This window comes from Protomyctophum bolini (genome assembly GCF_963924005.1).
Source record: "Protomyctophum bolini genome assembly, chromosome: 7".
Lineage (NCBI taxonomy): Eukaryota > Metazoa > Chordata > Actinopteri > Myctophiformes > Myctophidae > Protomyctophum > Protomyctophum bolini.
In genome coordinates this window covers 44,187,704-44,212,290 of record NC_137868.1, presented here as the reverse complement: position 1 = coordinate 44,212,290, position 24,587 = coordinate 44,187,704, and the positions used below count along the sequence as shown (strand labels likewise).

The 24,587-nt window shown below is 47.3% G+C and overlaps 1 protein-coding gene, 1 long non-coding RNA gene and 1 pseudogene across 3 annotated transcripts in view; all 3 read right to left on the bottom strand.

Annotated features, from left to right (window-relative positions):
- The window catches only part of LOC308317912 (voltage-dependent calcium channel gamma-6 subunit-like), a 19,477-nt pseudogene extending 14,547 nt beyond the window's left edge, over window positions 1-4,930 (bottom strand). The window contains exon 1 of the transcript XR_013966208.1: window positions 4,910-4,930. The product of XR_013966208.1 is annotated as a voltage-dependent calcium channel gamma-6 subunit-like (transcript). The remainder of the gene's footprint in view (window positions 1-4,909) is intronic.
- LOC308318943 (voltage-dependent calcium channel gamma-6 subunit-like) overlaps window positions 1-6,277 on the bottom strand; it is a 43,418-nt gene extending 37,141 nt beyond the window's left edge. The window contains exon 1 of the mRNA XM_080768680.1: window positions 5,503-6,277. Coding sequence (XP_080624806.1) covers window positions 5,503-5,869 — 367 coding nt within the window. The 5' untranslated portion in view covers window positions 5,870-6,277. The remainder of the gene's footprint in view (window positions 1-5,502) is intronic.
- On the bottom strand, window positions 6,278-16,697 carry LOC308318944. Its single transcript, XR_013964396.1, has 3 exons — window positions 16,639-16,697; window positions 9,079-9,349; window positions 6,278-6,914 (listed from the first exon to the last, which is right to left on the bottom strand). It is a non-coding gene; the product is annotated as an uncharacterized lncRNA (long non-coding RNA).
- Between the last annotated feature and the right edge of the window lie 7,890 nt (window positions 16,698-24,587).

Sequence of the window (24,587 nt, the reverse complement as noted above, 5' to 3'; positions counted from 1 at the left end):
TTCATACGAGGTTTCCACTGGACACACACACTGGTCTGATTATAACCCATTCTGACCCGAGATCAGATTCATACAAGGTTTCCACTGGACACACACACTGGTCTGATTATAACCCATTCTGACCTGAGATCAGATTCTAAAAATGTTCAGTCGTTCTTCGATTTTTCAAAAATAGCAGACCTACATAGCTTGTAGATCTGCTATTTTTCAACAGCTAAAGTATAACATACAGTATAATGCTATAAACACCCAGAATGAGTTAAAGGTATATATTCAGTGATTTCACTTAATTCAAACGTCACATCTCTTTTTGTTTTGTAGTGATAATCCTCTCTACTATAGAGTGTGCTGACCATATAAGGAGTTCCTCCCTGTCCCCTGCAGTTAACCCCATGGGGTTCAAAAAACCTTTGGTTTAATTATTTTTTTGATGCACGCGCTGTTGGCCTGTTGCGTGTTGCGTGCGTCCCCGTCCCCCCCCCACTGTAGTGCCGGTAACATCTTGTTACCGGTGTTTTTTTTTTCTTCCAAAATCACTGAATGCTCCTTTAAAAGATGGAGTGCCGCGATTATTCTTACACTCTAAAAAAAGATGATCATCAGGTAATTATAGGGAGGGAGGGAGGATTTTTCACACCTATAGTCTGTATAGATTACAGTCTTTTGCGCCTGATGACAACGCCAAGTCAGCCTGGACCAAATTTGTATTCATGGCGTTTAAACTTGTCACATATTATATCGCCAGGTGCGGTGTGTATACCGCAATCACAATAGGGGGGCAATGCTACTTCTAAAAGCACTAAAGTGTTGGAAACGCACACACGTATACGGCACGCACAACAGTGAGGATATGATCATATTTTGCTGCAGTCGCCAGAAGAGACACCATCATCATCATCATCAACTGCGGTGCAACTCATTTCCAAAGCCCCCCCCCCCTATCCTCCTCCTCTTGGCCCCTATCGTCCATGTTTTAATTCACTTTCATCACCAGGTGTTGCCGGAGAACGAATGTGACACACGAGGACAGCCTCGAGGTAGTATAGAAAGAAACCCCCCACCCCCTCCCCCTCCCCCCACCCGCACGCAGGGGTGGAAAGGCAGGATAACGGGGCCAAGAGGCAATATGGTGGAAAGTATATACGCTCCACCACTGCATACACAGCAGGGGGGGGTTCTCAACGCCAGGGACGTGCACACATAAGACATCCAAAGATAGCAGATCTTACAAGCTCGTATAGCGTGCCACTCGGTGCCGCTCTATGAGCTTGTAGATCTGCTATTTCTCAATAGCTATATAAAGCATAGCAGTGCTTAAAACACCAAAAGGGGGTTAAACCCGAAAATAAATGCTTTCCCATGAGGCTAGGGGTCTATAAGGGGTTTATTTGGTCAATTGAATTCACCTCTACAGTATCCAATGATTAATAACACAGCGGAGTGGCCATTCACACTCGGGTGACAACAGTCTCCCGGCTTCTATATTGGGGGCCATTTACACCCCCCTCGGCGGGCTCATACCTGATACCCACCCACCCACCCCCTGCTCCACAGAAACACTTGGCTGGAACCCCGTCAACTCAATAAAGCCGTTGGCGTTGACAACAAGGCAGGCAGTGCCAACTAGAAGCCGGGGCTTGAGCCCCGTGTCGGGTGAGGTCAGTGCACGTCCGGGCAGGGCCAAGAATGGCCGGGTGCCCCGCGCCGAGTGCAGGTGTGTGGCGAGCACACACACACACACACACACACACACACACACACACACACACACACACACACACACACACACACACACACACACACACACACACACACCATTGTTGAATGTTGACAGCCGCAGTATACCAAGTTACAATCACAACAAGACCTACGTATACACCTCATGGGAATGATTCTCAGCAGAGGACCTCCGACAAGCCATATAGCCTCTAGGGTCACCCTTTGGTGTGGTTTAGGGCCATTGAATTCCATTATGCGTTGAATCACGACCCATTCAGGCCTGACGTTGAAATCAAAAAAGTCTTCTGAAAGAATATATATATATATATATATATATATATATATATATATATATATATATATATATTCAAAGATTTGTGCCACATTTTCACGATTTAAAAAAAATAGCAGAATAGCCACAGAGTGGCGCGCTAAGAGCTTGTATAGGTCTGCTATTTTCCAATAGCTAAAGTACGACATAATGCTTAGTTAAAACACCAAAAGGGGTTCCCGTACAGAATGGGTTTTAACTCACCGCAGGAAGAGCTGTTGGATCACCAGGAAATGTTACCGTTTCATGTCAGCGGTGGAAAAAGTAGTACTCAATTGTTTGACTTAAGTAAAAGTACCAATACTGCAATTTAGAAGTACTTCGTTACAGGTAAAAGTACGGAATTGAAAATGTACTTGAGTAAAAGTGCAAAAGTATCTGCATCAAAATGTACTTAAAGTACTAAAAGTAAAAGTACTCATATTGGAGAATGCCACATAAGTTCAAAATGTGTACAAAATCTATTGAAAATAGATATCTATTTTCAAATGGCCGAAATGTATAGGGTTGAAGTGGTTAATGTATGTTTTCTAATCAAAATGAAAATCTCTAAAAAGTAACTACATGTAGTAGCTAAAGTTTTCAAATGAGTGTAGTGGAGTAAAAGTACAAAAGTAAAAGTATACGAAAATAATCAAGTAAAGTACAAATACCTCACAATTGTACTTAAGTACAGTACTTAAGTAAAAGTACTTACTGTAGTTACTTTCCACCACAGAATCAATTTTTATTTTAGATTACGACGGCATCAAGGCCCGGCAAAATAACTTAGTCGACTAAATCGACTGTAGATTTAGTCGACTCAAACTATAGACCAACACTAAAACATTCCAGGTGACTAAAATGTGACAAAAACTAAATTACGTCTAATTTCAAATGACTAGGACTATAGGCTAAAATAGAAATGTGCTGCAAAAACAACAACCCTGTCGAGTTGTTTCTCACCAACTACACTGCTAAAGCCCCGGCCTGACACCTTATATGCTTACAATCCATTGTATGTGAGAGCACTGATAGAAGAGGGCATGCTGGGTGAGAAAACTGGCCCGAGTGGCTGCGAAATGTAAGACTGTAAATGTGTATAGCACCGTCAAGGACGCCGACCCACCACAGCACGCATGCAGCGCACGGGTTATGAAAGAGTTCTGGCACCGACTGGGCTGCTGGTTGGCAGGTGACAACGGCCGGGAGACCCACTATACATCAGCTACCCACGTGTTAAAGATGGAGTGCCATGATTCTTTTCCAAACTAAAACATGATCATCAGGTCTTATTTGTTATATTGTTAATTGTAACGCTATTCAATCTCCATTGAATCACATTACAAACTGCCTAGGAATGTGGTTCACAGACAATCTTCATAAAGGCCAGTCCACACAAACACACACACACACACACACACACACACACACACACAGAGCCGGACTAACAATGGAACTAGGTGGAGCTTAAGCGCCAGGGCCCGAAGCTTGCAGGGCCCGGTACGAGACTATAGGTACAGCTGTTGCTTCTTTCGAAAAATATAACGCAACATAGGAACCCCCGCTAGTGTTTTTGGTCTTCGTCTGACAGTTTCTGTAGCAGTTTTCTGGAGGGGGGGGCCGGGGGGGGGGGGCAGTCGGTTTGGGGGGGTTCCCGACGGCTGCGCGTCGCTTCCACCTCTGACAGAGGGGAAGCGAGTAAGCGACGCCGTCAGAAGCCCCCTCGCCCAGGAAGGCCCCCTCAGTCAGATCTCAGACGGACCAAATTGCGACAATAACATACAGCCTATGTAAAGAGGAATATAAACAAGACCTTGGCGCAAAACTTCATATTTACCCTGCTCTAATACAACAAAAGTGTGTTCTTACATCCTCCATTTCACGATTTCAGCACTCGTGAGTAAATTAATTTAATTGCCATTATGAAAGTTTTCAGTGACGTTGGACCCACAGGTTGCATTGTCGTCAATAATTAATCTGTCTTTAAAACGTTCTAATGTTAATATAGCATATTGGCATTGTCTGTTGGTGCACACATGTTATATGGACCATGTAACAACATGGTCAACAGCAATGTTTGCAAATGTAGCTACATTTGTTGGCCACAAAGACAATTTAGACAAAACATGCTGCTGCCTGCTAATGGAGCTTGTAGATATAGGCTAATTATTTTTCGGGGAAATTGCAGATAGTTTAGCAGACTGAAGTTGGAAAGGCTGTGCCCAGTGCGGCAGTGCCTGATGTGTCTTGTGTGTCTGCGGGCAGCGCAGGCAGTAGTGGATATGCGCTAAACGCATGCATGTTAATTAATTAATTAATTAATTAATTGGCTGAATCAGTAGGGGCCTTTTGATTTGGTGAAGCGCCAGGGCCTTGAGAGGGGTTAATCCGTCACTGCACACACACACACAAGTCTAGAGCAGGGGCTAATGAATCTTGGTTTACATAGAAGTCAGTCAATCGGGCTTGTTTGGAGGTAAATGGTGCATTTATATAGCGCCTTTTATCCAAGGCACTTTACATAGTGCATAGTACATTCCTGCACTATACCAGCGTTGAGTGATCTTAGTACATAGAATTTGATCTATTGAAGGTTTTGACCTTCAAAAATGTACATCATTCTTGTTTTGCTGTATTGTTGTATTGTTCTTTCTGCTTTGGCAATGTAAACGTATGTTTTCTCATGCCAATAAAGCCCTTTGAATTGAACAGCATTGCATTACATTCACGCCATTCACATACATTCATACACCGATTGCGGCGGAAGCCATGCAAGGCACCCACCAGCACATCAGGAGCAATTTGGGGTTCAGTGTCTTGCCCAAGGAGCCGGGATTCGAACCGCCGACCCATGGATCATTAGACGACCTGCTCTACCTCCTGAGCCACAGTCGCCATAGGGTCCACCAGAAGGGTCTAAAGCCAATATACACCATGCAGTCCACACCATTACCAGGCCACACCAATACACACCAGTCCACTGTCCACACCAATACCAGTCCACATGCAACTCCTTGCAACATGCAACTACTTAGTTGCAACCATTATCCCCAATGGCAGTTTGCAAAGGAGTTGCATCGGTGCAGTCTGTCCACACAACACTGAGGATTTTACCGTGTATATATATATAGATTGGAGCCCCCGGGAGATTTAACAAAAAACATAGACCCAACGTTGGGGGTCATTTTAGGAGCTTATCCCATTCCCAACCCATTTTGGCGTTTAGCATCACGTCGTGCTTTAGCTATTGAAAAAATAGCAGATCTACAAGCTCATAGCGCGCCACCGAGTGGCGCGCTACGAGCTTGTATAGGTCTGCTATTTTTTTTGAAAGATCGAAGAGCGACTGACATTTTTTTTAGAATCTGATCTCAGGTCAGAATGGGTTAATCAGACCAGTGTGTGTGTGTCCAGTGGAAACCTCGTGTGAATCTGATCTCAGGTCAGAATGGTGGGTTAAAGTCTCTCACCTCCGGCCAGCTCCTCGGGCCCACAGCTGGCCCGGTCGGGGTCGATGTCGGCCACCCACAGCGTCTTGGTGCAGCCCTTCCACAGGCCGTAGTGGGCCATCTGGCAGGTGGTGTTGCCGCTGAACGTCTTGGGCTGCGCCAGCTGCGCCCAGAACTCCGTGCCCACGCCCAGCACCGCCAGCGTCACGCCCACCAGGGCCACGAAGAAGGCCAGCTTGATCTTCCCCTCCTGGGTGTCGCTCATCTTGGGCACCGCCATCACCCGCCGCCGCCCGCCGCCGCCAGGGACGCCACCTTTGGCGCCGCCGCCGCCCAGCCCCCCCGAGCGCCCGTCCTCGTCATTCTGCACGAAGAAGTTTGACCACATGGCGGTCAAACTAGTGAGGGATGTGGACTCACTAGGCTGGTTAACTAGTGATGGATGTGGACTCACTAGGCCGGTTAACTAGTGAGGGATGTGGACTCACTAGGCTGGTTAACTAGTGAGGGATGTGGACTCACTAGGCTGGTTAACTAGTGAGGGATGTGGACTCACTAGGCTGGTTAACTAGTGAGGGATGTGGACTCACTAGGCTGGTTAACTAGTGAGGGATGTGGACTCACTAGGCTGTTTAACTAGTTAGTGAAGGATGTGGACCCACTAGGCTGGTTAACTAGTTAGTGAAGGATGTGGACCCACTAGGCTGGTTAACTAGTTAGTGAAGGATGTGGACCCACTAGGCTGGTTAACTAGTTAGTGAAGGATGTGGACCCACTAGGCTGGTTAACTAGTTAGTGAAGGATGTGGACCCACTAGGCTGGTTAACTAGTTAGTGAAGGATGTGGACCCACTAGGCTGGTTAACTAGTTAGTGAAGGATGTGGACCCACTAGGCTGGTTAACTAGTTAGTGAAGGATGTGGACCCACTAGGCTGGTTAACTAGTTAGTGAAGGATGTGGACTCACTAGGCTGGCTAGTGAGGAATGTGGACTCAATAGGCTGGTTAACTAGTGAAGGATGTGGACTCACTAGGCTGGTTAGTGAGGGATGTGGACTCAATAGGCTGGTTAACTAGTGAGGGATGTGGACTCAATAGTCCACTAGTGAAGGATGTGGACACACACACTAGGCCGGTTAGCTAGTGAAGGATGTGGACACACACACACACTAGGCCGGTTAGCTAGTGAGGGACGTGGCCTTAGATGCCTCAAATCTATTTAACTAGTTAAGGGACGTCAACTAGATGAGGATCGGAGCTACAGTTAACTAGGTCAGGGAAAGATCCCAACCGTAAGGCTGAAACGGGAGAAACATTTTGACAGATGAATCCAGTGCGTCTACTGAGAGGTGAGGGCGGACGGGGAAGGAGGGAGGAGATGCTGGAGATAAAGAGACGATGGGCAGGTTGTCTCGCCGTTCCTCCAAATTTCTCCTGAAAAACAATAACATAACAGGATGGATATAATTTAACCCATTTTAGACCTGAGATTCAGTCTTCTGAAAAACCTTGTTTCTATGTGTCAGTGGTTCTCAAACATTTTCATGTTTCATGCGCAGCCCCAGAATTATTATATGTAATTGGCCACCCTCCCCCCATCTGAAAATACGTTGTTCTAGGGGACTCCCCCCCCCCCCCCCCAGAGTTTTTGAGTTAAAAACGTTCTGAAAGAATATATTATATTGAAAGATGAGCTTGTAGATCTGCTATTTTCAATAGCTAAAGTATAGCGTTATACGCTTAACACCAAAAGGGGTTCCCACCCAAAATGGGGAGAGAGAGAGAGAGAGCAAGCATTCAAAAAAAACAAAAAAAACAGCCTGCCCAGGTTGTAAAAGATGATAAGAAAAATACCCTCTCATCGCATCTAGCCCCCATCCTCCTCCTCCCTCCTCCTCCCCCCTCCTCCTCCTCCTCCTCCCTCCCCCCCCCCCTCCTCCTCCTCCTCCTCCCTCCCCCCCTCCCCCCCCCTCCCCTCCTCCTCCTCCTCCTCCTCCTCCTCTCCTCCTCCTCCTCTGAGAAGCAGCATTGCGACCCTCCGGTCCGCTCCTATCCTTCAGCCAGCCAACAGATAAGCCCCCGCCGACCGACCGCTTCGCTTTCCCTGAAAGGCAGATCCCGTTTCCGACGAAAAGACAAAAAGGTTTTGGCCTAGTGTCGGGCCCCCCCGACTTAGAGGCATTAGGAGTTGGCGCGATATACCCCGGAGGGGTCAAAGAGAGCGATATTAACCCCCACCCCCCCTCCCCACGGTTTGTATTAAGCGGGCCACCCGCTGCGGTGAGGAGGGACTGAGTTATGGTCCCTGCTGCGGGAGGCGGGGCAGGTATCCGTGGCATTACAGACACAGATCCCTCTTTGATCCAAGGGGATAATGGGTTGCCACAAATACCCCAACCTCTCTCTATGGCCCTCTAGCTCTCTCTATCTCTCCCTCTCTCTCTCTGTCTCTGTCTCAAGCCTCATGGAGGCCTATACTGTGCATGCGTGCGTGTGTAATGAAGGGCCTGAGGACATGTATGTTACTATGTTAGTGTGTCGGTGCCATACAAGGTTTTCTGCATGCGGGCACAAACCTGGTATGTCCCGCAAAAAAACGCTTTGGGGGGTAAAACTAATAACCCGTGGTGGAAAAAAGCACTGACATATTTCACTGGAGTAAAAAGTAGCAATACTGCAATGTAGATGTAAGTAGCCTCGCCGAGCCATGAGGCCCATAGGAAAGGAGCCTATCTCCTGTTTCTGTAGCATGAGGCCCATAGGGGCAGGAGCCTATCTCCTGTTTCTGTAGCCATGAGGCCCATAGGGCAGGAGCCTATCTCCTGTTTCTGAGGCATGAGGCCCATAGGGGCAGGAGCCTATCTCCTGTTTCTGTAGCCATGAGGCCCATAGGGCAGGAGCCTATCTCCTGTTTCTGTAGCATGAGGCCCATAGGGGCAGGAGCCTATCTCCTGTTTCTGTAGCCATGAGGCCCATAGGGCAGGAGCCTATCTCCTGTTTCTGTAGCATGAGGCCCATAGGGCAGGAGCCTATCTCCTGTTTCTGTAGCATGAGGCCCATAGGGGCAGGAGCCTATCTCCTGTTTCTGTAGCCATGAGGCCCATAGGGCAGGAGCCTATCTCCTGTTTCTGTAGCCATGAGGCCCATAGGGCAGGAGCCTATCTCCTGTTTCTGTAGCCATGAGGCCCATAGGGGGCAGGAGCCTATCTCCTGTTTCTGTAGCGTGAGGCAGCTTGATGTACAAGTACACCCCCTGGACATGACGCTATAGTATGTCGCAGGGACATACCCCCCCAATCCAACCCTTGATGCTGAGAGTCAAGCAGGGAGGCACTGGGTCCCATTTTTTACAGTCTTTGGTATGACCCGGCCGGGCGGGGATTGAACCCCGACCTCCCAGTCTCAGGGCGGACACTCTAACCACCTAAGGCCACTGAGCTGGTCATGTAAATGTAAGATGTACTCTGCTACAATTAAGTGAAAGTTCCGGAATTCAGTACAAATGTATTGTTTGTATATGAAAATGTACTTGGGCGTGTTTACATGTTGCGCTCATGCTGGTGGTGCGCGTGCGTGCGTGTGTGCGGGGGCAACTCACTCTCAGAGGCGGTCGTGTTTCTCCAGAGTGTGCGGGGTTTGGGGGCAGCGAGAGTGAGTGACGTCCGGGGCACGGCAGTGCCGCCACCCCGGGTCGTAGGGTGTGGTGTCTGGGTAGAGGCACCCCGGGTCGTAGGGTGTGGTGTCTGGGTAGGAGCACCCTGGGTCCTAGGTGTGAGCACCCTGGGTCGTAGGGTGGGTGTCTGGGTGGTGAGCACCCTGGGTCGTAGGGTGGGGGTCTGGGTAGGAGCACCCCAGGTCTTCAGTGCCGTCTGTGGGAGCAGAATAAGTATTCATAATTACTTACGCAAGCAAGAGCGCGCAAGTACTGCGATCGGCTGGGTATATGTATGCATGCCGGTGTCGTCCACCGTATGTCGGTATTGTCCCTGCACCGGCCAATAAGGGACCCACCATAGAGCACCGAAGTCCTGACGTCACTGTCGGTAGAGGGCGTCAGTCCCCAGGTTCGTGTACTTTTTATTTGCATTGTATTGTAATCGCCATAGGGGGATTTTAGATCGCCCCGGCCTTTTCACTCCTATGGATATGAAGCATCCACTGAAGGTGGAAATGTATAAAATAAATACCCAAAAGAGTAACAAAATAAGCGTTAGAAACGAGTCAAACAACCCAGAGACTACATTTCCGGGTAGGCGGGTGGCTGCATCTGCCCGTCGCAGAAACTGAATGTTAATTAAGTTTATTTCAATTTTTAATTTTATTGATATTTAATGTTTCGTGGGTTAGTACACCACCAGCCCTATGGAGATTTCACTGCAAATTAAAAAAATCACACCCGTGTGAACTGAGTGGTGCGTGTATAGGTCTGAGGAGCTAAATTTAATTAGTCCGTGGCTCAAATACAGGATAAATAATGGGCCTTCACATGCAAAGGGTTGAAAACCACTGTACTTAAAGCGTCACGCTATGAAGCATCAAACGTAGAAAGGTCCGCAATCTCGTAGATGTGCCACTTTAGATGTGCCTTTTGGATTTTAATCCTGAAAAGTAACAGATTTACGAGACATACGAGATTCACACCCACACAGGTCACATTGTGGAGGCTAAGGGGCTATATGCAGTGCAGGACAGGACACCACACACACACACACACACACACACACACACATCACGGGTACAGGAAGCAACGCCTCCTCCATAAATGGCGACTGCAATTATCACAGACACTGTACAGAATTTTGCCAATGCCTTATACTGTCCAAAATGGTCACTCGGAGATTAAAATAGGGTGCATTTTGCATCCTAAAATACAGTTTATAGTTATAGTTAAGACGCAATAAAAACAACGACCTCTGCAACCACGGGATGCACTACTGTACCGTTTCTTATTCTAGTTTATTTCGCTAGCTTTAGTTATAATAATCATTTCTTCTTCTCTATTCTACATGAATATAACCACATTATAACCATATAAAATGGGAAATGGGAGTTAAATGCTGCAATTTGTAAAAAAAAAAAAAAAAAGGCAAAATATGACTCCGAACGTCGTTGATGTGGGACTAAAATGTCCCTGGGACTCATCTAAAAGACCATCCCTGCATGGTCTTTTTTACATTACTGGTCACTTCTCTACTGTCCTCATCAGCAGCATCTGCTGTATTATTATAGCTGTGACATCCAAAAAGGCATCCGTGTCATTATTGTGCATGAAACATGGCAGTTGAAACACGTCGAGTGCTTAAATACATTTCGGCAAACGATGAAACATTATGAACTTATGTCCTTAGCCAATCAGGTCAACAATTCTGTCGTGCCTATAGCAATGTACATTCCCTTGTATACATAGCAGCCATTCAGAATATGTGACAGAGTTTCGGTAACTGGAGTGCATTGCATGTGGTCATGGTGCAGACAATGAGGAAATGTATCGGGGTACCACAGAGAAAGATATAGGGCTGTATTTTGAGTGTCTTATAAGTACCAGGTCTTATTACCTAACTTGAGTAAACTATAAGACCTGGAGGCGTGATCGATGCCATTTGGCTATTCCGAGTGGCCAAAAAGAGCATTGACCACGCCTCCAGGTCTTTAGTTTACTCAAGTTAGGTAATAAGACCTGGTACTTATAAGACACGCAAAATACAGCCCCTTCGTCTGGTGGAAGGAACTGTATTGACCGTACGCAACGTTGGTGAGTTTGACGTTTAATACAAATCAGATAGGACTTTTCTGTTTGGATGTATAGTATGGGCTTAGTTACCACCTTGCTGGTAACATGGCTGCGGTGTGCATATAAGGTCAATTGCTGGGCAGAAACCTCATATCTCACTGTAAATTCCTGGAACATGTGACACGTTTAAAACATAAACACCAGTGTGTAATAATAAAATGCCAAATGTTCATTAATGGTCATGAAATACAGTAGAACACGAGCTCACTCAAACACCTCACGAGAACACCTAGTGTTTGAATTCTAATCACCTATATGACTGACTTTGATTGTAAAAACTAAACACGTTTATGTGTTTAAAAAGTGTTACGAGCGATTAAACATGTTCTTCTGTTTATAATCTAAACACTGTGACACGTTTAAAAAGTGTTACAAATAAGTGTTTATAACCTTTATAACCTAAACGCTTGGGTTTAGTGTGTGTACGTCGTCTATCGCAGGCCTATATCCGTTTCCCTGTGGCTCACGCTGCACGCATCGGATGGGGGAAACAAAGCACACGTCTTTGGTTTAACCGTCGTGTCCGAGGCAATTAACGTGATGCGTTTTCAATTCGTCGGGAGAATACGTGCATGGGCAATCCAATCCCGTTGTTATGACAGCAGGATAAAGTGGTGCATATCACGACATGCCGATGAACAAAGTCCCTTCTCGCCGGTCTCCATAACAGGATCTATACTAGTAAAAAAAAAGCATCAGTCATGCTCAGCCAGAGGGATTGGGTCAGTCAGCGGGATCTGGGCGAAAAGCATGCAGACCTGGCCTCGCCCCGTCACAACCTGCAGGCTTTTTCCAAAACGGCGGAGAAAGCCTGGTTTGGGCCAGTGGGATCCTGTCTAGAACCCAGGCTTTCCAAATCAATCAATCAATCAATCAAGTTTTGGCTTAGATCAAAGGAACTAAGTTCCTATTTAGTGGCATCAAAAAAAGGGAAACATTTTGAGGATGGATTTTTTTTTCTCAAACTTTTTTTTCAAGGTTTTAAAACACATGACACCATGACATTTAACATAACACATTTAACAAGATTTGATCCTTAAACCTTAAGTGTTTTGCCAAATGTAGAAGGGCGTTCCAACCGCGTCTCTATAGCCTATATGGCAGGCCAGTCTGGCACGTAACCCGTTTTGCCAAATATTTCAGGGGCCACAGGTTGAAGAATCACGCTGCTCTTTAGAGAGCCAGTGGGGATCAGGCAACAATGTGTTGATCCAGCATTCGTATACTGTAGCGGGCGTGTTCAGCTCTCCATGTCCCCGGCACCCCCGTCTCCCGCTCAGCGCTCTGAACCACAACAGCTAATAGAGAAAGACAGCCAGCCAGCCAGGTGTCGCCAACGATACTAATTAAAGGGTTGCCATTCCATGTAGCCGTTGCTGAGCCAACATGTACAATAGGCAATACTCTGACCTGAATGGAACAGGAACACAATTAGCCGTCGTTACAGTTAACGCCCGCATGTTTACCCTGCCATTTCACGCCAAAGTGGCTGCTGTGTAAAAAAACGGTCCCATTCTTTTAAAATGAACACACAAATGGAGCGCTGTTCGACATCAATTAACCCATTCTAGACGGGAACCTCTTTTTGGTGTTTAATAGCATTACGTTATACTTTAGCGCTTGAAAAATAGCAGATCTGCAAGCTCGTAGCGCTGCACCGAGTGCCGCGCTGGGAACTTCACGGCCGGTTGAGACCAACTTCATGGCCCCGGTTAAGACTTTAAGCTTTCGCGTGCAGTTATGGCTACCGTTTGGCAGTGGCGTGCACAGATAGACACTAGGGGGTGCTAGAGCAAAAAACGTTTTCTTTTTTTTTGTGTGGACCATGGTGACATTGATCAAATCTTGGAAAAAACACTTCTACTATATTATTTATAGGCCCCCACAATCTAAAGCTATGTTTCTATGTCAGTGGTTCTTCGAGAGAAAAAATAAATAGCAGACCTACAAGCTCGTAGCGCGCCACTTGGTGGCGCGCTACGAGCTTGTAGAGTGGGCGGAGGAACGTCTGCCGAAAAGATGAAATTGATTCCTCTTTTAGGGGGGCGACGTCGTCCAGCGATAGCCAATGGAATTCAAGTGTCGCTCTCCGCCGTTCTCCCGCTGTTAAAGCGCACTGTAACTCTGGTATATGGGGGAGCCCACGGGGATGGAACTGGGAACCTTCCGGTTCCTCTGGGGGAGCCCACGTGAGGGATCGAACTGGGAACCTTCCGGTTCCTCTGGGAGAGCCCACATGAGGGATCGAACTGGGAACCTTCCGGTTCCTCTGGGAGAGCCCACATGAGGGATCGAACTGGGAACCTTCCGGTTCCTCTGGGAGAGCCCACATGAGGGATCGAAATGGGAACCTTCCGGTTCCTCTGGGAGAGCCCACATGAGGGATCGAACTGGTAACCTTCCGGTTCCTCTGGGAGAGCCCACATGAGGGATCGAACTGGGAAACCTTCCGGTTCCTCTGGGAGAGCCCACATGAGGGATCGAACTGGGAACCTTCCGGTTTCCCCGAGCGGCTGCTCTACCTCCTGAGCCACTGTCGCGTATATAGTTCTGTGTTAAGTACAGTATACGCACACATTTTAATTATTTATTTGAATCCACAAATTGCAGTTCATTTCATAGGGAAACAACAAATGTAACAGGGTTGACAATTCATGGTCACCTATAAGGAAGGACACACACACACACACACACACACACACACACACACACACACACACACACGTCATGGCACAACATTATTTTAGGGCAGCAGCTGCCACCCTATGCCTTCCCGGTGGCTGTCATCCTATATTAAATCATGGCACAATCACTTATCACACTATGTGTATCTGCCATTTGCACAGGAGGAGCACATGTGACAGCGATGCTCATATCATGACACAGACTCAGAGTGGAACAGGGGTCACAATGGGCAGTGCACAGTGGTGGTAAAAAAAAAGGACTCAAATGCTTTACTTAAGTAATCAAAGTGTATCAATACTGCAATATGGAAATAATACAATACAATTATACACGGTCGTAATGCCTCGCCGTGCACGGTGTTGTGAGCTTGTAGTTTGGCTATTTTCATAATTCTTTGCCACTTTCTTAATGTTTGACATATTTTCATAGTAATATTTGACAATTTGTCCAACGTTTGACTATCAATGGCCTAACCTTATATTATTTTAGTATTGAGAAGTCCTTAACGTGTTACTTTACGTCACCTAAACATACATCCGCTAGGCCAACGCTTCCCAAACTGGGGGTCAGGACTATGTGCAGGTAGATATGTTGCAAAATTCACGAGCAAATAATATACGATCTGAACAGTTGTGGGTTGCAATTTGCAATGTGTCATCTGTCATCCACACACACGTAATTGCAACCTACAACTGTTCATATCGTATAATTATTTGCTCGTGAATTTTGCAACATATCTACCGGACGGCGCCCAGGGAGATCCTCAAGTGATGTTGGGGGGGGGGGGGGTCCCCAGACAATTATCAGCTTAATATGTCCAACATTGTTGTCTCCCTCAACAGTAAAAGCAAACCAACAATACAGTATAAATGTATATCACAATATGTATGTGTGGAATCGAGTCAAACTGAATGTGACGCCTATACGTTTCCAACAAGAGCTTGTAAGGGTGAAATGTAGAAATGTTCAAATAGGAACATTTCAGGGGATTAGAGTGAAAATCAAACGAATAATTCCCAGTAGTTAGTTAGTTAGTTAGTAGTTACTTATCAAGCCGATCTTAATCGGTCTATACTGCACATGCTGGGAGCCTATACTGAGAAACGACAAGCCACCTCGTACCAGCCCGACCTAAACATAACCGCAAGCGCGTAGCAGCAGCGGTCTCAACCGTAACGCATGTTCGCCAACCTTAATCCGCTCGTTTTGGTCTACTGCCTATACTGAGAAACGACAAGACTCCTCATACGCTAAACTAAACAGAACCGCAAGCACGTTGCAGCTACGGTCTCAACCTTAAATCGTCGTTTTCGTTTTATCAAAGCCAATGGCAGCCAGTGGGCTCCCAGACTACATGCAAGTAGGGCGATAAGACCGGCTTGATAAGTATAACCTAACTGGGAATTATCAGGTTAACGTGATGCCATTCGAAGCGGGTGAACCTTTTGAGGGTGGCAGCCTGAAAAGGCTGCGACACATGCGATACAAATGCGATACATTTCACCTTGGCGACCTTGGAATCACCGCTGACAGGTAAACGCAGGCAGCTGAACGACATTAACATTCATTCTGGGTGCTTCTAGGTGTGTGTGTGTGTGTGTGTGCGTGCCAGACACACAAACACCTGTCAGAATGTCTGGCCAGACCAAAGCAAACATCAGCGGTTGTTCTGGGCTGACCTCCAGACATGCATCTGGTTTCCAATCCGGACCGTCTTATATCACAAACTAATTTAACCCCATTAAGGGAGGCCCCGAGGCCGATTCTCAAAAAATGTCTTATATAGATCCAAACAGTTTTCTGAAAAACCGTCATGTCTGCTACACATCAGTGGTTCTCAGACCTTTTCATGTCGAGCCTCGCCACAATTATGTGTCCTTTATGTGTGCCGTGGACTTCCACCTCAAAATATATTTTGTTTCAGGGACCCTCAGAAGCAAAGATTTGAGTTAAAAATGTAAAAAGAAAATGTATATATATATATATATATATTCAAAGATTTGCACAAACGTTTCACAAATTTTCAGAAATAGCAGATCTACAAGCTTGGGTTTAGACCGACCTAGAACACCAAAGACCCAATTAAACCACATTGCTCGAGTTGCCGAACAGCTGGCTCCAAAAGTGCTTCTCGGGCATGCCGTCCCACGTCGTCACTGGCAGGTCCCGCTAATCAAGACCAATAAAAGGCAGCTGCTGACAGCCACATTAGAGTTCCGTTCGATCGCGTTACTTCCCAAATGAACCACGACGCACGCACGCCGGTCACAGATAGGCGTGATGCCGTGCCAGGACCACTCGACGGCATAGCGAAAAGCCAAACCGCAACGATACGGTCTCGCGTAAACGCAGGGGGCGGACGGACGGTCCGAAGCAGCAGCGTGCCGAACGCAAGCTCGATTTTCAAGTATAGTCCAAGTATCTGTTGCAGCTGCGAGGGGAGCCTGTTGAGCACAGCCTGTTGCTCGCTCGCTCCCACTCCCTCTCTCTATCTCTCTCTCTGCCGTTTTATGAGGCAAACGTGTGCCGCGCAGGAAATGCAAAACGCCTGCAGTCACCTTGTGTGGCACCGATGACGATGTGGCGTGGCGAAAACCCAGAAAGCAACAAGCACAGATTGAAATCTGAATGAGACTCTCTAAAGCCGCGGGGAAATATATTATTAAGAGGAAAAAGTCTGACCTGTTGTCGCTGCAGCCCGATGTCCTTCGGTTCGGAAAGGGAGAGAGAGACGCTTGAAATGTAATAGAGGGAGTGGGAGTTTGTGAGGGAGTGAGAAAGAAGGAGAGAGACAGAGAGAGAGAGAGAGGGAGAGAGAGAGCAGAGCAACAGGGTGGGCGGGAGGGAGGTGTATACGACGCGCATGAGGGTTATGGAAAGAGAGCGTAATAAGAGGGGAGGTGGGGTAGCACCGTCTGCCGTCTGCGAGCTCGGCTGCAGCCGTCGATGATTTAAGCGTGTGTATGTTCTGACTGGCACAGAACAGACCAACCCCCCCCCCGGCCCCCCTCCTCAAATCCAAGCGTGTCACCGTTGTTGACACACTATACAACGTATTATGGACTGCGCATCGTGTGTGTGTGTGCCGTTGCGCGTCAAGCAGTGTGCGTATACGCTTAAAGTCTTTATCGTGTTATTTCTGGGGGGGGGGGGTAGTGTGTGTTTGCTGCAGGGTGGTCTGTTTCCACAACGCCAGACAGACACACACCCCCCCCCCACACACCCTCGCCGGCACCCCCCCACCCCACCTCCCCGTCATGAATAAAAATCGCGTCTGTAACGGTGTCTATTAATAGACAGCCACCTGTTAATGACATCAAGGAGGAGCCTGTGTCTGTGTGAGAGAGAGAGAGAGAGAGAGAGGAAGACAGTCGGGATCGAGGCTCGTGCAGAAGAGGAGCGGACATGGGGACACTCGAACGGACACACAGACGGACATCATGCAACATGACTTGAGTAACAGGACACACAGAGAATGTCCAGAACTATTAGTTGCGAGCCAAACCAGTGAGGTGGGGGGGGGGGGGGCTGTGGGGGAGATCCCCACAATAGAACTTCAATTACAGTTCCATTAGGTATACCACAGCTGCCCCCATCCCCGCCCCCACCATGCACCACCACCACCACCACCACCACCACCACCACCACCACCACCACGCGCACATGCCGCTTCCAACCCCCTCTATCAACTTCGGCCTCCATTATCGCCATGTCAAATTCTCACTTTCTCTTCAACGGTGCGTTACAAACTTACACCTGCTCTGCGTTGCTTTAACTGGAAGCTTATTTTTGCACTGGCCCGCTCGTACACGTGGGCCCAATCTCTACATGACAGAACCTGCTAGCAAGCAGTCAATTGTTCCATGGCTACAGTACACACATTGGGGCCAGATTGAGTGTCCCGATAGTCTACAGTATATATATATATATATAGGATCGTGTTGTAAAGCGTCTTTCAATAAAAGCTGCCTCCGAGAATCCTCAATAGCCACCCATCGCTGTACCGCAGCGAAACAGAGGAGCGTGTGGTTTTGTGTCTAGAGTAGATTTGATCATTTTATTAGACAATAAAATGCAAACAGTATACACTGGTTACAGTCAAACACAAAATGGTCCAAAAGGATAGTGCCGAAGAAAGGCCTTGCTGCGGTCTCGTTTCCATTCGGGTCCCATATACATTCATTCAAAACACAACAATGACATCAGCAATGATACATCTCAAACATAAATAAATCTGGGTACATGTTGGAATGGGAATAGATTGGAAAAACAAGGGGGGGGGGGGGTAAAGAGGTGGGGCAATCACATTCTCTCCCTTTGACCTGATGACAGTGACGGGTGACCTTTTCTTTTGAAGGAAACCAGTGATTTGCTTGTTTTGAGGGGAGGGTAAGGAAGGGTTAAGTGTCCCACCTGCCAGTCCTTGCGGGAATAGCTCCGGCCGGCCTCCGACGGGAAGCTGCCACCCTCGTCCTGGCCAGGAAAGCCCAAAAAGCAGGATTGGCACATCCTGCATGGCACCACCACAACTCCAGCGCCTCCAAGCTGACTCAGGTCTCGTCACCCCTATACAACAGGGCCAGCACAGGAGATGCTCAACGCCACCCCTAAAGGTCATCTCCAGAGATGCATGGCTATAGCAGCAGCGTGGAAGCATGCATCGGTTCATCTGGGATCCAGGAGATGGCGCCATAGGAGGAGATGACCTACCTCGCAAGCAATGCGACCACACTGAACCGCTTACGGACTGGGGTTGGGCGCTTCAATGCATCATTGCAGAAGTGGGGACTGGCAGACAGTGGGGCATGTGAGTGCGGTGCCCCTGAGCAGACCGCCGATCATGTCATCTTCACCTGCCCCTTACACAGACCGCCCTCAGAGGACCATGTCATCTTCACCTGCCCCTTACACAGACCGCCCTCAGAGGACCATGTCATCTTCACCTGCCCCTTACACAGACCGCCCTCAGAGGACCATGTCATCTTCACCTGCCCCTTACACAGACCGCCCTCAGAGGACCATGTCATCTTTACCTGCCCCTTACACAGACCGCCCTCAGAGGACCATGTCATCTTTACCTGCCCCTTACACAGACCGCCCTCAGAGGACCATGTCATCTTTACCTGCCCCTTACACAGACCGCCCTCAGAGGCCGGCCTCTTTGACCTGGGACCAGAGACGCGGGCGTGGCTCCACGACACCGAGTTGGACCTCTAACGTTACACGAAAGAAGAAGAAGAAGAAGGAAGGGTATTCCACACATGAGTGGCAGTGCTGTGGAGGGTGGATTTACTGACATTTGTTCTTACAAAATCACACCTGTGTGAACTGAGTGGTGCAACTTCCCTCTCCCCCTGCCTCTCTTTCTCTCTCTCTGTAATTAGCAGGCAACAGTGCAACACTATCTCTCTCTCTCTCCCTCTCTCTCGTTTATGGCACAACAGCGCCACGTTTGCCCCTACTGGTACTCTAAACATAGTCACATAGTCCCGGACATTGCTGTTCCATTTGTGAGTGGTTGCACCACTCACAAATGGCTGGCACCAGATCATCATTCACACTCCCCTCTAGTGTTATGTCTGTGTGAATTGCTCACCCTTTTGAGGTAATCAGTCAAGCAACTGCGCACCAAGGGCATGGATGGCAGAGCCGTGTTTACGATCTTGAATGTCAGTCGCATTTTCAGTTGCTCGACTCTGTCTTCTACCCGATAAGACGGGGGGGGGGGCAGGACGGACGACCACACTTGAATTCATTCGGCCCTCTGGCCTTTTGACGCGAGAAAGCTACAGTAATCCCTTCGCTCTCCGCTGAAGCTTTTCATCACCTACTTTGGCAAGGTCGACGGCATCGCAACGCGTTCCTACCCAGCTTACCACTAATCAAGCGACTAACTCAATCTAACGCTATGGAGCCAAACATCTCATGTCTTTATCCTCTTTCCTCTCTTCTGGCTCCAGGTGACCTCCTGAGAACCGTGTGGCCTGCTGTGAGATATATTATAGATCTCACATGAGGCCACTAAATGTGTCCAGATCATTTTCACCGATGTCAACTCATCCACAACTTCAGGCTGCGTCTCGTCTTGCTTTTCCAAAATCACTACTCCACTACTAATCCAGAAACCGTCACTCTTCTCGACCCCCCCCCCCCCCCCCCCACATCAAGAACCTCAAACCAGGATCACTCCTTTCATGTCCAAGACTCTTGAAAAAGTCGTTTCCAACCAGTTCTCTCTCCGTTCTCTCTTTTGGAACGCAGCAGCAGGCTAGGGTTCAAAGCCTGCCTGCTCTACTGAAACTCCACTCCTCGGTCCTCAGAGTCACAGGGGGACTCCTCGGCCTTCCACTATAAAGGCTGTATAACCCTCCCCTTAATCCTCTGGCTTCTTGGCCTATACCTGCAGCATGTTGGTCCAGTCAACTATACCAGCTCATTCTGGACACCTGGGGTGCAAAAGGCAATCAAAAACAATAAATTAAAAAAAAAACATCTACCTTTCATGATTCAGCTACTCTATGTGAAAACGTAAAAATTCAATAAAAAGTTATTTAAAAAAAACAAAAAAAAACATCAAGATCATTTTATAACAATCATACAATCGGTGGAAAAGTGTCAAAAGATATAAATACAAAAGGTGAAAATGGCTGATCTACGAGCAATACGCGTCACATTGATGCGTTGTCCGCTTGTAGATCTGGAATTTTCTTCGCGGTGCCATTGTGAGACTATAAGAAGACCGAAATAACGCTTAAGCACTTAATCGATTTGTTGATATATAAATGTCACATGCAGTATGATTGGAAAACCAGTAAGATTGAAAAAGGTGCACTGGGTTTTGAAACACGAGGCACCACCGAGCGAGCTTAAGCAAGTCGCCGTGCCAAACGTTGCGAAGTCACCTCAGCGCCGTCCGATTTACAGTTGAAGAATCATAAATAATCACGCGTGTGTGTCCCCAGAGCCTCGGGTCCTCCGAGACGTTTCGCGGGAGGTGAAACAAGCACTCCTGTTTTCAGACTCGCTGGTTTTCCCAATCATATACTGTAACAATAAACATTGGATTAAATAGAAACAACAAGCAGGGGTGTCAAATTAGTGGCCCATGCGTGAGCCAGATCAGCATCACTGGCGCTCTCGGCATGGGGCAGGGCTCTCTGTCTCTCTCTAAATCACCAATGATTGGCCTACTCTCCATCGGGGGTGAAGGTTACAGGTGAGCTCTGCTTTGAGCTCTAAAGGCTCAAAGCATTGAGCCTTTATAGAGCTCAATGCTCTGAAGGCTGTATAGGCTACTAGTTGCTCACACAGGCAGAAACCTCATATTTTTTCATATTTACTGCCGTACATGGCTACTTCAGCATACAAGAGTGTCACACACAAGTAGTGAAAATATCACAATTTAAAAAATGACTAATACAACTAGAAAAAGTGCCCCTCTGGGCACAGGTCTCCACCAGGATAGGATTTTGTTGTTCAAAACGGAACAGTCCTGCGAACTTCGGAAGCCAATCTTATAGCCACTCAGGATGGAGTATGAAAAATCTTAAAGATTTGCTTCGTTTAATGGCTGTAGAGAGACTGTGTGCCAATTTGCATGATGTGTGGACAAACTCTGTAGGTGTACTGTTAAAAAATGTGTTTTGTAAAAATTGGCCTCCAGGTGGCGCTATGACATGGGAAAAATGTAGGGCAGAGGTTCCGCTCTGGCATCGAGGGAGTGTGTGTGTACAGCTGGCTGTGATCAAGCAAACGATGCCAGAGATTAGCTGTCCACAGACAGACGGACGGACACGCGGACGGACGGAGTGCAAAACATACTCTCCCCATGCCTTCGTGGAGACAAAAACTTTGGGTACATACAAGGATTCCACCACCAGCAACGACATACGAGTGCACGTGTATACCTTACTTCTAATTGCCAAATTGTTATTTATTTTTGAGCGGTCAAAGTACAGTACAGAGCACAGTACACTACAAAACAGTACAGAGCACAGGACAGTACAGTAACTATAACAAATGTATAGTTGCACCGCTCAGTTCACACAGTTTTCTTTATCATCTTTATTGCCATCAGACGGCGGCGCCCACTTAGGAGACCATTTGTAGGATTTGTGTACCATTTCGTCTCTATAGTGACTCCCAATTGGATAGGTCTAATCTTCATGAATTTAACCATCTTTTTATAGAGCCTATACTCACCTTCTTCAAGAGGGCAGAGGACGGCCGTCCTGTGAAGGACGGTCCAGTTCTACGCATCTATCACGGAGTCGAGTCCATCCTTTATAGCACCGCATCCGTCAGCACCATGGTGTGGCTCCTGCTGGCTCCACTGCCAAAGGACTACAGGGGCAGACTGCATAGATCTTTCAGTGGACAGAGAGGGTCATCGGGGTGTTGTGAACTGGTCACCCTGCTGTCTCTCCGAGTGGGACCTGCAATAACGCTGCAGGATAGGATAGAAACAACTTATTAGAGCACAGGTTCTCAAACGACTTTGTGTCAAGGAAACCCCAAATTGATACATGTATGCATTTGACCCGACCCCCCCCCCCACCCCCCTGAATTATTCAAAATCTTTAAACACTTTAAAACAAGCCCAAATGGATTAAATCAATTAATTACCAGCTGCAATTACCAGCTGCATTATTATTATCTGTGGGTCTGCTGCTGACGTTATGCCACTTTTAGCTGCGCACCGCTGTTATGCTCAAATTAGTGACCCTAAAGAATTCTGAGGCAACATGGCTGGAGACGAGGCAGCCAATCAGAACTGCTCGACTAGCCATGCCGTGCAGACGATGGGATGTTATGGGTTGTTGCCAGTGGTGGCAACTGTCGTGACAGAAATAAGCTAAGCAGCCTCCAAAAACCAAACCAGGCAAGCAACTGTGAATGAATCCACGTTAGGCTGGACATATGCAGGCTTGGCAACCAGTAGCAGAAAATGATCTCCAGTGTGTACTACCCGGTCGGAACTATGGCAAGCTAATATTGACCAGCTTGCAGCTGGTAAAAAACATTCAAATGTACATTTCAATTACTTCAGGTTATGAATTGACACAGGCTTTTAGCTTGGTGGAAACATACACATTCATTGATTTTAACAGATGTCAAGGTGCATACCTAACACACATACTTGGTCCTCTTCCTGGTCTGGGGACCTGAAAAAAGTATACACCACATGACCACAGTGCTCCTTATATAGGGTGGGTACTGGGTATGGTAATTGGGACGTACCCCTTGCCAGGGGTGAGGGGTGTGTGTGCATTTTTGTGGAAGATAAATAATGGCTGAAAAGATTATTTGTTTTGCTAAAAGCATGATTAATACCTGATTATGCTGATTTCTGTAAGGTTTGGGAAATGTTTTCTTTGTTTATTTTCAATAGTGATGTTGGTGATTTGGGGAATGTATTGAGTAAACCTTGCGTTAAATGGTACATTTATCCAAGGCGCTTTACATAGATTGTGCATTACATTCACCCATTCACACACACATTCATACACGGATTGCGGCGGAAGCCATGCAAGGTACCAACCAGCACATCGGGAGCAATTTGGGGTTCAGTGTCTCGCCCAGGGACACTTCAACATGTAGACAGGAGGAGCCGGGATTCAAACCGCCGACCCATGGATCATTGGACGACCTATACCTCCTGAGACACAGTGCATTGTACTCAAGGCAGTTGGTTTTCCCCACAAAGGAAAGGCCCAGATTGTGGGTATTGCATCGAGTCCTGTTTCAGGTAGTAGAGAGGAAAGAGGGGCACAATGCTGTGGATAGCTCTGCCCCTTGATCATCAATACAGCCAATAGTCAGATTATCTCTAGGCTGTCGCGTATTGAATTAGGGACAGTACGTTTATCGTTTTCATAGCGCCCCTCAACAATAAGGGGACCCATAACAATGGAATGCACTTCCCACTACAATCAGAACTGCAGCCTCACTCCCAATCTTCCGCCGTTGTCTGAAAACCAACCTCTTCAGACTCCATCATGGCCCGTAGCACTTGCCCTATAGCCCAGACTACCTTACAGGCGTATGCAAAGGCTCAATTTACAGTATGTAACTTAGATAGCACTTTATGTAGACTTAGATAGCATTTTATGCAGACTTATAGCATTCTATGTAGACAGCACTAGAATAGCATTTTATGTAGACATAGCACTTTAAAGTATATATGCATAGTTTAATTATATATATATATTCCACTGTTACGTTCTTAGCTTATGTATGTTTCATGACAACTACTTTTTATGTATGCAATGTATTGCGATGCTTTTTGTTCTCGCTTAATGCAAGTCGCTCTGGATTTAGAGCGTCTGCTAAATACCTCAATTGTAAATTGTAACGTGTCAGCGACCCACAAATGGGTCCCGGCCGGTGCCCAGTGTTTGGGAACCAGTGGCCTACACTGACCTGTCAGTTGAATTGAGACTAACTATGCTGTGTTAAAGAGCCCTGTCAAACAGACACATGAAATACAGTACATATACAGAGTGAAAGTGCACAGAGGAGCTGCCAAGTGTGCGCTCCCCTGACAGTTCAGGTTACACATGGGTCACGGTGAGTGAGGAGGAGGCCAACCCCGGGCTGGCCGCATGACCGCCGTGCACACTGCCATGCAC